Genomic DNA, 13,340 nt, shown 5'->3' with positions numbered 1-13,340 from the left:
TTTATTATTTTTCTTCTTTAAAAGAATCTCACAAACACATTTACTCTATACTGTATTTACTGTGCTTCAATAGCAGGTAAGGGAAGAGGATGTGCTTGCGTGTGTAATTAACCAAAATCTTCCCAGGATCAAGAAGTCTGTGAATAGATTCACTATGCTTTCAAATTTTAAAAAGTGAAATTTTAGAAAGTGAAAACTGACAAAAGTACTCAGACACAAGTAGAGTTAAAAATCCTGAAGCCTCCTTGCTATGACGCCAGCCCTGCTCAGTACTTGATGGAAGGGAGGCTCACAGGGATGGTGTCTGTGACCCACTCTGAGGCTGTTTTAAGGCCGGGAGGCTTCCCTTTGGGTTCTCAGCTCTGCCATTTACCGTTACCTGACTTTAAACCAGTGTCTATTTTGTAGGGCTGCTGTGGGGACCAATATGAGCTGAGAGCTCTGTCAGGCACCCTACATGATATACCTGTAAGGGAGCGTCCTTCTGTGGCCTGAACCTGAAGCTCTTCAGAGCTACTCATGTTGGGCTCTGAAGGAAGTGACTCACCTCGGAGGAGCAAGGGCAGGTCACATTCCATGATGAGGAATTCTCACACCACCCTCCTTCATATTTGACTCACATTATGCAGCATGGACTTCCACTCTAGTAAATGAGTCCTCATTTGTGGGCTTAAAAATCTTTTTGTTACCCAGACATTTGGTTCCTGTCAACGCTACTTCCTGAATAAAGGTCTTCCCTGATAGTAGGAACAAGTGGCCCAAGCTTCATTCATCTCTAGATAAATGTAAAGGCCTGTGCTCAGCACAGGAGTCAGCTGACTGGCTGGGCCCCAAATTAGAGTGCTGTTAATAAGTGCCAACCACCCGCCATCACAGCTGGAGCTGCCCTGGCACTGATAGCTGGTCCACACTCATTTACATTTTCTTCACGCAGCCATGCAGCTACTGTAGGCGGCTGCAGATGCCTGTTTTTTAACCAACAAACTGGTTCATTGCAGATGTGAATTTTGGTTGTATTTCACGGCTGTAAAGCTAATAACAGCAAATACTACAAAGAATACGATGGGGCCTGGAAAGGGCAGAAAAACATAAGCAGGGAAGGAAGTTGGCAGGTAAGAAAGGATAAATAAATACAAGTGACACTGGGAAAAGATGGGTTGTTACACAACCACACACACATTTGCAGTTTCCACGAAAAGACTCCACACCAGATGTTCTTCAGTTACTCTGATTAAACTCTCACCACCTGATGGTCTCTCATCCTTAGCACTTGCTTCATGAGTGGGCCTAAACCTCCGCCTCGTGGCCCTAAGTTTCTGGAAAACTTGACTTACATACCTGTGAGTTTATAAAGCAAAGTTATGACTGTGGCAAGGCAGAAAAGACTCAACAGTGAAACTTCTGACTCTAAGAATATATACTCCAGAAGCATCACTTTCAAATCTCCTTTTATGTAACACTCTTCAGTCCCACACCAAATACACCCAATTCATTTCTAAAAGCAGCACGCTGAAAACAAACTAATGAATTATCTGAGAACACACAAGGGAGCTGAGAGCCTTGACAAAAGCATTCCATCATATCAATGAAACAAAGACTCTCTCCATTTCATCAAAGATACAGTGTCTTATTCTTCAGGGATTCCAGAGGAATGATTCCAGCCATTCAAATCCTCCTCCAGAGAGCACATTAATATAAACGCCTCATTTCAGAACGACAAGTTTCTGAAAAGCCAACTGGAATTTATATTACTGGCAAAGACATTGCAATGAGAAAGCAGGTGCCCTTACTCTCACACGGATCAAAATTAGCTTGTGGCTCATTTCTTAAATATCGGGAATCCTCAAAGATTAGCGAATGCTGTAGGCCATCTTGCTAGAAAGAATGGCATAAGGAGAATTTGCACAATTAAGAAAGGTAAAAGTGTAAGCGTTAATAACATGGACATCTTAGATGAAGTCTAAATGCATATAGTGGTTTGCTTTAGTACCTGAGCCTAAAAGAACTGTGTCAATTCTGCTTACAAAACAGTGTTTTGCTGACACACACTTTTCAAACACCCATGAGGAAGAAAACCCTTTCCTCACGGAGCATCAGTGCCACCTAGTGGCAACTCGTTCCACAGCCCACAAATAAGGACACAAGATTTAGGCATAAACAACTCCTCATCCAAAGGACAAGGTGGGACTTCTCTCATTCCGCTGGTGGTCACTGAGCCAGCTCCACCAGGCTGTCACTGCCTCAGGTCCCCATGTGATCACATTTTTCACTTTATTTTCCATAATGGGCCAAACACATAACCCTTACCTTAACATTAGAAACTAAAATGTGAATGCTATTATCCGTAGGTGAAAGTCAAGTTCTGAAGCATATTGTAATCGATCATGTAATCATAACACACATTCTCTCTACTGCAAAACGTTGCTGAGGGGTATAAAAAGATGTGAATAAATGAAAAGACATACTTTAAACTTAGCATGGCCCAGCATTTCAAGGCTAATAATTTCCCTGATGGGCACCTTGCCCTCCACCTCTTTCCTCCTTTTGCTGCCCATTTCAGACTCCAAATTCTTCTTCTAGCCTAGATCTAGTCACTGATCTAGGGCCACCGATTTATAGAATTGTAAAAACACGTACACATTGGATGTCTCCCCTAAAATCTTAACATGTCTGAAACAAGAGTAACCTTCCCTCCTGAATCTTTTGGATTCCATTTCCGGTTTTGTAAACAGCATCATCAACTACATAGTGGCCTACACCAGACAAACCTGTGAGGCCTCTGGCCTTCTCCCCACCTTTACATGCAGCACATCACCTTCTAATCCTCTACGTCTCAAATCCGCCCCTGTTCTCCACCTCCAAGGGCAGTTATGGTCGTTAGGATCTTTATCCATTAGGATGTGCTAGGTTATGCTGCTGGAACAAACTCAAACCTCAGTAGCTCAAAACAGAGACTTTCTTCTCACTCATGTAGCATATCCCTTTTGGCAGAGGGAAAATAAAATGAACCATATGCCCTTTTAAAAAAAACCGCAGTAGGCTGGGTGCGGTGGCTCACCCTGTAATCCCAGCACTTTGGGAGGCCGAGGCAGGCAGATCACCTGAGGTCAGGAGTTCGAGACCAGCCTGACCAACACGGAGAAACCCCGTCTCTACTAAAAGTACAAAATTAGCCAGACGTGGTGGTGCATGCCTGTAATCCCAGCTATTCGGTAGGCTGGGGCAGGAGAATTGCTTGAACCTGGGAGGCAGAGGTTGTGGTGAGCTGAGATCACGCCACTGCACTCCAGCCTGGGCAACAAGAGTGAAACTCCATCTCAACAAAAACAAAAACACAACACAACACAATTCAACCCAACCCAACACCACTTTGAGAGGCCGAAGCAGGCAGAGGATCATCAGGTCAGGAGATCGAGACCATCCTGGCTAACACGGTGAAACCCCGTCTCTACTAAAAATACAAAAAATTAGCCGGGCATGGCAGCAGGTGCCTGTAGTCCCAGCTATTCAGGAGGCTGAGGCAGGAGAGTCGCTTGAACCCGGGAGGTGGAGGTTGCAGTGAGCCAGGATTGCACCATTGTACTCCAGCCCGGGCGACAGAGCAATACTCCATCTCAAAAAAAAAAAAAAAAAAAAAAAAAAAAAGTGTGGTGAAAACACGATACAAAATCTACCCAATTAACACATTTTTAAATGTATAGGATCTATTAGCAAAATTTTCTACAGTTGATCTCTAAACAACTTCATCTTGCATGACCGAAACTCTCCACTGCACTGAGACTCTCCACTTTGCCTTCTCCCAGCCTCTGGCACCCAGGGTTCTACTTTGTGCTTCTATAAGTCTGACTACTTTAGATCTTGCATTTAAGTGGAATTGTGCAGTATTTGTCCTTCTGTGACTGGCTAATTGCACTGAGCACAATGTCCTCAAGGTTTATCTGTGTTGTAGTATGTGCCAGGAGTTTCTTTTCAAAGGCTGCATAATATACCACATTTTAATCATTCATCTGTTGAACATGTCAGTAAGTTGCTTCCATCTCGTGGCTACTGTGCACAATGCTGCAATGAACATAGGAACATGCTGAGATCCCTTCTCAAAGGATTTCAATTCCTTTCCATAGGCTGCCTTTTCACTCTGTTGATGGTTTCCTTTACTGAAAGCATTTTAGTAGTCTCACTTGCCTATTTTTTGCTCATTACCTTGTTTTTGGTACTAAACTCAGGAAATCATTGCCAAGACTGATGTCATGAAGCTTTCCAGCTATGTTTGCTTCTAGTTTTTATAGTTTCAGGTCTTACACTTAAATCTTTAATCCATTTAAAAAGTTGATTTTTGTGTTACGGTATGAGATATGGTATCAGGGTCTAATTTCATTCCTTTGCATGTGGATATTCCGTTTACAGCGCATCATTTATCAAAGACTACCTTTTCCCCCAGTGTGTGTTCTTTGCACCCTTGTTGAGGATCAGCTCATCATAAATGTGTGCACTGTATTATGTGACCACTGTATTATGTTCCATTGGTCTACATGTCTGCCTGTTTAAATTACTGTAAATTTGTAATATGTTTTGAAGTCATGAAGTGTGAGGCCTCTAGCTTTGTTCTTTCTTAAGACTGTCTAGGATATTTGCGATCCTTTGTGGTTCTATATGCATTTTAGGCGTGTCTTTCCATTTATTTATGTCTTCTTTAATTATTTCAGCGATTTTTTATAGTTTTCAGTGTATAAGTCTTTCCCTATTCCTTGGTTAAGTTGTTCGTAAATATTCTAACTTTTCTGATGTATTATAAATTAGATTTTCTTAATTTCTCTTTTTGGTTTGTTAGTGTACAGAAATGCAACTGATTTTTATGTGCTGATTTTGTATCCTGCACCTTTGCTGAATTTATTAATTCTAACAAGGTTTTTGTGGAAACTGCAGATTTTTCTATGTATAAGATCATGTTATCTGTGAACTTACATGGAGATGGACGCTTTTGCCTTTTCCTGCCAAACTGCTCTAGCTAGGGCTTCCAGTGTTATGTAGCATGGAAGTAATGAGAGTAATGTCCTTGCTTTGTTTCTGATCTTAGTAAAAAAAAGCTTTTCAGTGTGTATGTTTTTTTTTTTTTTTTTGAGATAGAGTCTCACTCTGTCACCCAGGCTGGAGTGCAGTGGCACAATCTCCGCTCGTCGCAACCGCAACCTCCACCTCCCTGGTTCAAGTGATTCTCTTGTCTCAGTCTCCCAAGTAGCTGGGATTACAGGCACACGCAACCATACCCAGCTAAATTTTTGTATTTTTAGTAGAGACAGAGCTTCGCCATGTTGGCCAGGCTGGTCTTGAACTTCTGAATTCACGTGATCCACCTGCCTCGGTGTCCCACAGTGCCAGGATGACAGGTGGGAGCCACCATGCCTGGACAGTGTGTTCTTTAGTTCTCATATTTTGTGAATTTTCTTGCTGTTTGTGATTTCTAAGTTTATCACCTTGTGGCTGGAAAAGATACTTGGTTTGATTTGATTTTAAATTTGTTAAAACCTGTATTATGATCTAATATTTTCTATTCTAGAAAATGTTCCATGTGCAATAGAGGAGAAAATGTGTTTTCTGTTCCTGTTGGCTAGAATGTTTTGTATGTGTCTGTTAGGTCTATAATTTTATTCAAGTCAGCTGTTTCCTTACTAATGTTCTGCCTGGTGGTGCTAACAATAATTGGAAGTGAGGTATTGCAATCTCCTACTATTTTTGTGTTATTTTTCCCTTCGGTTGTCAATATTTGCTTCACATATTTGGGTGCACCGATGCTGGGTGCACATATGGATGGTCTCCAACAATGGTTTAATTTACACTTTTTGACTTTACTGTGGTATGAAAGTGATACACATTCAGTAGAAACTGTAATTCAAGTACCCATACAATCATTCTCTTTTTCACTTTTAGTACAGTATTTAATAAATTACATGAGATACTCATACTTTTATTCTAAAATAGGCTTCCTGTGAGATGATTTTGCTAACTCGTAGGCTAATCTAAGTGCTCAGGCTTTTGTTTTCCTTTTTTCAGGAGCTTGCAAGCTCTTGCTTCTTCTGGTGCCTGTCTGAGGTACCACAGGCCCTCTGGAGCTGCTGTAAGCTGCCCAGCTCTTTTTTGGCCTCAGCAGCTCCAAGGCATCTAGAGTACGTTGGGTTCTGCCAGCACTGAGTTGGGTGAGACAGAAGCCAGTCCCTCAGGCAGCCCCTTGAGAACTCCAAATGCTGGACACATGCTCTACTCTTCCCCTGGACCCAAAAAGCAGCCTTCTAGGTACACTGGACTCTGCCTACTGTACTGTGGGTCCTCTGGGGCAGTACAAGCCACCCAGCACCTAGCTTTCTCTTGTTCTCCGCAGCCCCCAGGGACCTAGACCATGCCAGGTCCCATCAGTGCTCCATCTAGTGAGAAAGAAACCAGAGTCTTGGGTGGGCTCCAGAAAACCTAGAATGTTGGACTCATGCTCCAACTCCTTCCCTCCAAAGAGAAGCAGGGAGAGGGCAATGAGGAGTCAGTATGTGCTAGTTCCACCATCCCATTTGTCCTCAGTGGTCCCCAACCTGTACCTTGAGCAGCCTCCTGAGAGGTCTGAATATTAGATATATGTTCCAGTCTTCTTTTTCCTCCCCATAAAGATGCCAGGAGTTGGGAGTTCCCTCCCAATCACACGGTGCTGTGCCAGGGGGAGGAGCTCTGGAGAGCCAGCATCACAAATTCCCCAGTCTTTGATGCAACTGGTTTCTGGATTTCTCACAGAGAGAAATGGTCCTTCCATTGTTGTTGAACTGGTATCTCTATGGGAAAAAGAGGGTCTGGGGCTTTCTCTTCTGTCATCTTGACATTATCCCACATGACATGCCTTTATGGTTTTTTCTGCAAGTGATCTAACTACTCACATGTTTCATTGGCCACAAGAAGATACATGGCTACCTCTAAGTTCAGCAGGCCATGTATATTCCTCCCACAGATAGAAACTAAAATATATGTGGTGTTCCTATTTGGGATGTTAAGAGCCCCTGGGAAGCTCTCATCAACATTCCAAGTTGACGCTCACTAGATGCTGTTCCAGACTCATGTGTGTCCTCAGGCTATTATTTTTTAGACTCTTTTCTTTTAAAGACAGGGTCTTACTCGGTTGTCCAGGCTGGAGTGCAGTGGCACAATCATGGCTCACTGCAGCCTCAACCTCCTGGGCTCAACTGATTCTCCTGCTTCAGTCTCTCAAGTAGCTAGGACTATGGGCACACACCACCGCTTCCAGCTGAGTTTTAAAATTTGTTTTCTAGAGACAGGGTCTCATTATGTTGCTCAGGCTGGTCTCGAACTTCTGGTCTCCTCAGTGATCTGCCCGCCTCAGCCTCTCGAAGTGCTGGGATTACAGGCATGAGCCACTGGGCAACAAATGCAGCTGCTTTTAAATGTCTTCAGGATGGGGGTGGTGGCTCATGCCTGTAATACCAGCACTTTGGGAAGCTGAGGCGGGTAGATCACTGGAGGCCGGGAGTTCAGGACCAGCTTGGCCAACATGGTAAAACTTCATCTCTACTAAAAATATAAAAATGAGTTGGGCATGATGGCACATGCCTGTGATCCCAGCTACTTGGGAGGCTGAGGCAGGAGAACTGCTTGAAGCCAGGAGGCGGAGGTTGCAGTGAGCTGAGATCATGCCACTGCACTCCAGCGTGGATGACAGAGTGAGACCCTGTCTCAAAATTTAAAAAAAAAAATGTCCTGAGAGAATAATGGTCTCTCCTCTTCTTTGACCTTCCCAATTGTACATAAGGACTTTCACTGGGAGACCTTATTTGAAACCTTACCAGGAAATGTAGTTCCCAGCTCCTTCTAAGCAACTCACGAAGACCCAAGAGGCGGTATAGTGCTGTACATTTCTCACCTGGACTACTCAATAGGCAAGTAGACTTCCCTGATATTTTACCTCTCCCCACCTCAGGACAGTGTGCTGCATGGGCCTGCCCCTGCTCAGCTTATGAGCCTCCTTCACACTCCTAGCACCAGTAAGCGTCCACACTGCTGCCACTCCTGGGCATTTCTCCATCTCCACTCCACCCCCACCCTTTCCATCCTTTGGCTACTTCCTCCCTATCTGCTGTGTCTTAGTGCAGGCATCACCTCCCCAGGCAGTCCAGCACCTGACCCACTGGAAGCACATAGGGAGAGGCCAGCACTCTGCTTTCTTATTTTTATTTTTAATGTTTTTTGAGACGGAGTCTCGCTCTGTTGCCCAGGCTGGAGTGCAGTGGCCGGATCTCAGCTCACTGCAAGCTCCGCCTCCCGGGTTTACGCCATTCTCCTGCCTCAGCCTCCTGAGTAGCTGGGACTACAGGAGCCCGCCAGCTCGCCCGGCTACTTTTTTTGTATTTTTTAGTAGAGACAGGGTTTCACCGTGTTAGCCAGGATGGTCTCGATCTCCTGACCTTGTGATCCGCCCGTCTCAGCCTCCCAAAGTGCTGGGATTACAGGCTTGAGCCACCGCGCCCGGCCTAGCACTCTGTTTTCTTAGAGTTGCAAGATGCCAGCGACTGTTGGGACAATTGTTATAGCAACAGCCTGGGGTGCGAACATATAAAATGGCCAGAAATATTAATGCTGAAAACAAAAGAAATAAACTTTTGATCCGTTAGTTTAGTTTCTTCTTCCTTTTCTAATCTCTACCTTAATTTCTTTACTTTCCCCAAGGCAAAGATATTGCAGTGTTCAACTCTAATCACCCAATTTTAGAAAAATGGCTTAGAACGTATTTGTCTAGGTGGATGCTAATATTCACTAAAAATTCTAAGTGGCTTCTAAATAGCTGACAAATTTTAAGACACTCTTAGTTCACAGAGTAGGTGCCAAGTTAAAGGGAAGAAAGATCTGCAACAGTAATGCGCCTAGACAGCTCTGTTCCCACCTAATACAGTCAGTTCTTATGAGGAGAAACAGTCAAATGAATAACCTACCAGATGTGATGGAGATGCCACTATGATGCCCAGTTCTTTAATCAAAGAAGCGTCATCTGGACTTTGAAAATGGCAAAAGGTGTGTGTGTGTGTGTGCGGGGAGGGGTAGCAGGGGGTATTTGAGCATAGGTGGTAAAGAGAGCAAGCAAGAAAAATGTTGACACAGTGGAAGAAAAACTAAACACTTCCCACTTTACATTACAGTATCTGTCCTAAAGAAGATGATATAAAACAGGAATCCAGAGCTTTGTAACTGGAGTGGCACGAGTGGCTGCCATCTCAGTAACCATGTCAACTGTTACTCACAAAGTACTCATCCTCATTTGCTTATGAAAAGGAAAGCACTCAAATCCTTCTTATACATCAGCGGTCAGGTAAACAGCAGATATCTGGGCCATGAGGGCGGCCCGTAATACCATAATATACATCTAGAAAAAAATTTGCCTCCCTACCTTTCGGCAGCGAGGATTAGGACAGCTGAACCTCTTCACATCACTGTCCAACAGAGCAGGAAAGCTACAGGAGGGGCACCTACAGTCAGAACAGCAGAAGTGACATTACTTCAAACATTAAAGACTGACTTGGTTCCAGCTCCATGTGGCTATTCATATGAAGATGGAGTTTTGAGCTGGACATTCACATCCCCTTTATACTCCTTAGTTTTCCTGAAAACACAGATTGAGCCTCTTCTTTGTGCTGGCTCTTATCCGGAAACATAAACACCACCTGCGGTCCTGACTCAATATAAACCACTCAATAAACACAGCCCAATCTTAGTGAGAACTCCTTGCATATACCGATTTCCCTCCAGCCCAGGGCACCATGATTTTATCTACGGGCCAGAAGATCGGGGGTGCCAAGATATGTAGACAGAAGTTTGAGCTGCAGGCCGGGCACGGTGGCTCACACCTGTAGTCCCAGTACTTTGGGAGGCCGAGGTGGGTGGATCACTTGAGGTCAGGAGTTGGAGACCAGCCTGGCCAACATGGCAAAACCCCATCTCTACTAAAAAGACAAAAAAAAGCTGGACATGGTGGTGCACACCTGTAATCCAGGCTACTTGGGAGGCTGAGGCATGAGAATAGATTGAACTCGGGAGGCGGAGGTTGTAGTGAGCTGAGATTGTGCCACTGCACTCCAGTACTCCATAACTGGGTGACAGAGTGAGATTCCATCTCAAAAAATAAAAAGAAGTTTGAACCGCAGATTTTTCCATTAATAGAATTACTGGTTACTCAATGGTTTTGAGGTGTAAAAAATAAAAATAAATAAGTAAAATTAATGATAATCTTATTTCTCAGCAAGAAATGCCAAAAAACCTGGAAGATATACTCAATTTTCATCATCTGATGCAAGTGCCCAGGTAGTTTTCACAATGGGGAAGGGGTGGCAGATGGCACGCTCTGCCTGAGAACAAACCTGACAAGCTCGTCGGCGTAGGCTGCTGCAACCTCCTCCTCGGCTTTTCGTTCATAGTACTTATATAGGATGGTCTGGGGGAGCACCTTCTCCAGCTCACTGGTTGGGAACGAACACGTGCAGCTGCCTTCCATGCAGCTGAGCTCCGACTAGAAAAAGGCGAACAGGTAAAAAAGAAAAAAACCAACACCATTTATAGAAAAATAAAAAGCGTCAGTGGTTAAAAACATAGATCCTGAGACAGTAGAGCAAAGATCTCTCTGCCTGTTTGTCTCTGAGAAATCACAATTAAATCACAAAAACCATGAAACAAAAATCCAGTACATTTTTGGTATCACTAGAGGACCTCTATCAGCCCAAATCACAATCCACAGAGATTGAAAGTGGAGCAAGGGTAAATGGCTTAGCAGACCAGAGAGAGAAGCCCATAACTTAGGGTCTGAAAAGGAGATGCTGGGGAGAAGTTGGTCCCCTCTACAGATATTAGAAAGCTGGAGACCCTCTGGAAAGCAGAGCTGAGTGGTGGGGAGGGGTGGGGACTCAAAGTAATAAACCGAAAAAAGGGAGATGGGTGGAGCCTCTAGTTCCTACCCCCTTCAGAAGGAACTGGCTGACTCTGAGAGAAATGAGGAAGATCTGAACAGCTGGACCACAAGGCTCTGGCCTGGGAACCAGTCATAGAGAAGAGCAGAGCTGAGGGGGCCTGAAGTCAGAGTCTGAAATGAAGTCTGCATAATGAACAGAGAATTCTCCAGCCCCTTCCTCCCACTCAGTTTCAGAATATTGGAAAATGGACTCACACACACGAGGTAGGAGGCAGACTGAATCACCCCAGGGAAGAGACTTAAGGGCCATTCAGGTTTATAATATAAAAGTTAACTGGCTCCTAGGCACCTAGAGTCAAGCCCACTGCTCTATAAGCCCCACTACTCACACTGCTTTCCAACAGCTCTTTAACATGAACAAAAAGTGTCAGACATGAGGAATGCATCCCACATGAAAGACAGACACCAAAGAAAACAAATGGAAAAAGACAACATCTTAAAAATAGCCAAAATTTATGAGGCATTTACCATGTGTCAAAGAGTAAGTTTATTAAATTCATGACCTCATTTAGCTTTCAAAACAATACTATGATTATTTCCATTTTTTACAGAGGAAGAAACTGAGGTTTAAGGCATTTAATTTGCTCAAGATCACAGAGCTTGTATGGCTGACGGGGGGCATGGCCCAATGCATTCTGCTTGACTCCAAATGTCATGCTCTTTGAAAAAACAGAAACTTTATTTATTTATTTATTTTTCTGAGACAGAGTCTCGCCATCACCAAGGCTGGAGTGCAGTGGTGTTATCTTGGCTCACTCAGCCTCCTGAGTAGCTGGATTACAGGCACCCACCACCACACCTGGCTAATTTTTGTATTTTTAGCAGAGATGGGTTTTCACCATGTTGGCCAGGCTGTTCTCAAACTCCTGACCTCAGGTAATCCACCTGTCTTGGCCTCCCAAAGTGCTAGGATTACAGGCATGAGCCACTGTGCCCAGGCAAAAAGTCATCTTCTTAATCACTGTGTTAACTTTATATTGCTGCTGGAACAAAATACCACAAACTTAGCGGTGTAAAACAATGTAAAATTCCCATACTGTGTTTGTTATGGTGATGTCCAGAGAAACTGACTTTGGAGAGAGAAATATGATCTTGTGCAAAGTAAGTTATGTTATTTTAATATATATTTAATCCAATAGGCTGCAAGGTTCTCTCTTTCGGAGGTAAGCTTCCCTCTGATTATGAATAAGAAGATGAGTGAAGCCGGTGCTCCTCTGCAGCTAGGCATGGGGGCGTGGAAGAATTCTACTGCTCCCTGAAAAGAAATCTGCTGTGCTTAGAGAACCCACATAATCACACACAACAGGTAATGCACACATAAGCACACCAGCAGAATTCCACCTCACCCTGAAAGAGGCACTTACACTTATCTATCAACATGGTCTCCTTAGACTCCAGGAATGTGTCCTACATACATGGGACATATTACACAGTTCTTACCTTTCCAGATCCAAAGACTGCCTCTTGGGCATATCTGATGAGACACTCTTTGCAGAACAAGTGAGCATCTGCGCACTGCGTCAGCTCCTCGAATGGAAATTCCCCATAGCAGCAGCGACACTCAATCAGTTGGCCGTCCTGCAGGCAGTCAAGAAACACACATGAAATGTCCTGCACTTAAGCAGAGGGAGAGCCTTGTCTCCCATCCTCATCTCTCTCCCACCCCCTAAACAAATTCTGAGGTAAAAAGCAACCCATTTTAGAGGCCATAAAACAATGATATGCTGTTTCGTGCTATATAAATTCAGCTCAAGATACTAGCACAATAGTAATCCATACCTAAAACAGCGACGTTTTCATGGGTTTTGTCTGGTATTCTTTAGAGTAATTCTTTGTATAAAGTTATCATATTCAATCCCATGGTGCAAAGGGACTAGAACATCTGCACTCAGATGCTAATGTGATTATAAAAAGCAAGGATAAGGAACACAAGAGATATTAACCAAAATGCTTTCAAAAGTTGAATTTTGTTCTTGTCATAAGGACTGGTCGTATCTAAGTCTGAGCTTTATTTTAAGGGACTACTGAAGCTAATTAAAGCAGCAATCTCAAATAATGTACCAAGCTATTGACTCCTTTTATTAACCACAGCAACTGATCCAATCAGCAAATGATCCAATCACCAACTCATTCTTTTTTTTTTTTTTTTGAGACAGAGTCTCACTCTATCGCCCAGGCTGGAGGCGCAATCTCGGCTCACTGCAACCTCCACCTCCCAGGTTCAAGCGATTCTCTTGCTTCAGCCTCCTGAGTAGCGGGTAATTACAAGCGCCCACCACTACGCCCAGCTAATTTTTTGTACTTTTAGTAGAGACGGGGTTTCATCATGTTGGCCAGGCTG

At 43.8% G+C, this 13,340-nt stretch overlaps 1 protein-coding gene across 2 annotated transcripts in view; it reads right to left on the bottom strand.

Moving 5' to 3' along the window:
* The window catches only part of RNF216 (ring finger protein 216), a 164,623-nt gene that overhangs the window by 86,916 nt on the left and 64,367 nt on the right, over window positions 1-13,340 (bottom strand). For both annotated transcript variants that reach the window (XM_025401926.1, XM_025401927.1), the window contains exons 11-13: window positions 12,440-12,577; window positions 10,395-10,543; window positions 9,428-9,506 (exon numbers count right to left, since the gene is read on the bottom strand). In XM_025401926.1, the coding sequence (XP_025257711.1) occupies window positions 9,428-9,506; window positions 10,395-10,543; window positions 12,440-12,577 (366 nt within the window). The remainder of the gene's footprint in view (window positions 1-9,427; window positions 9,507-10,394; window positions 10,544-12,439; window positions 12,578-13,340) is intronic.

The sequence above is a fragment of the Theropithecus gelada genome, chromosome 11 (assembly GCF_003255815.1).
Source record: "Theropithecus gelada isolate Dixy chromosome 11, Tgel_1.0, whole genome shotgun sequence".
In the NCBI taxonomy this organism is placed as follows: Eukaryota; Metazoa; Chordata; class Mammalia; order Primates; family Cercopithecidae; genus Theropithecus; species Theropithecus gelada.
Note: the sequence above shows the minus strand (reverse complement) of the source record. Positions and strands in the feature narration are given on the sequence as shown.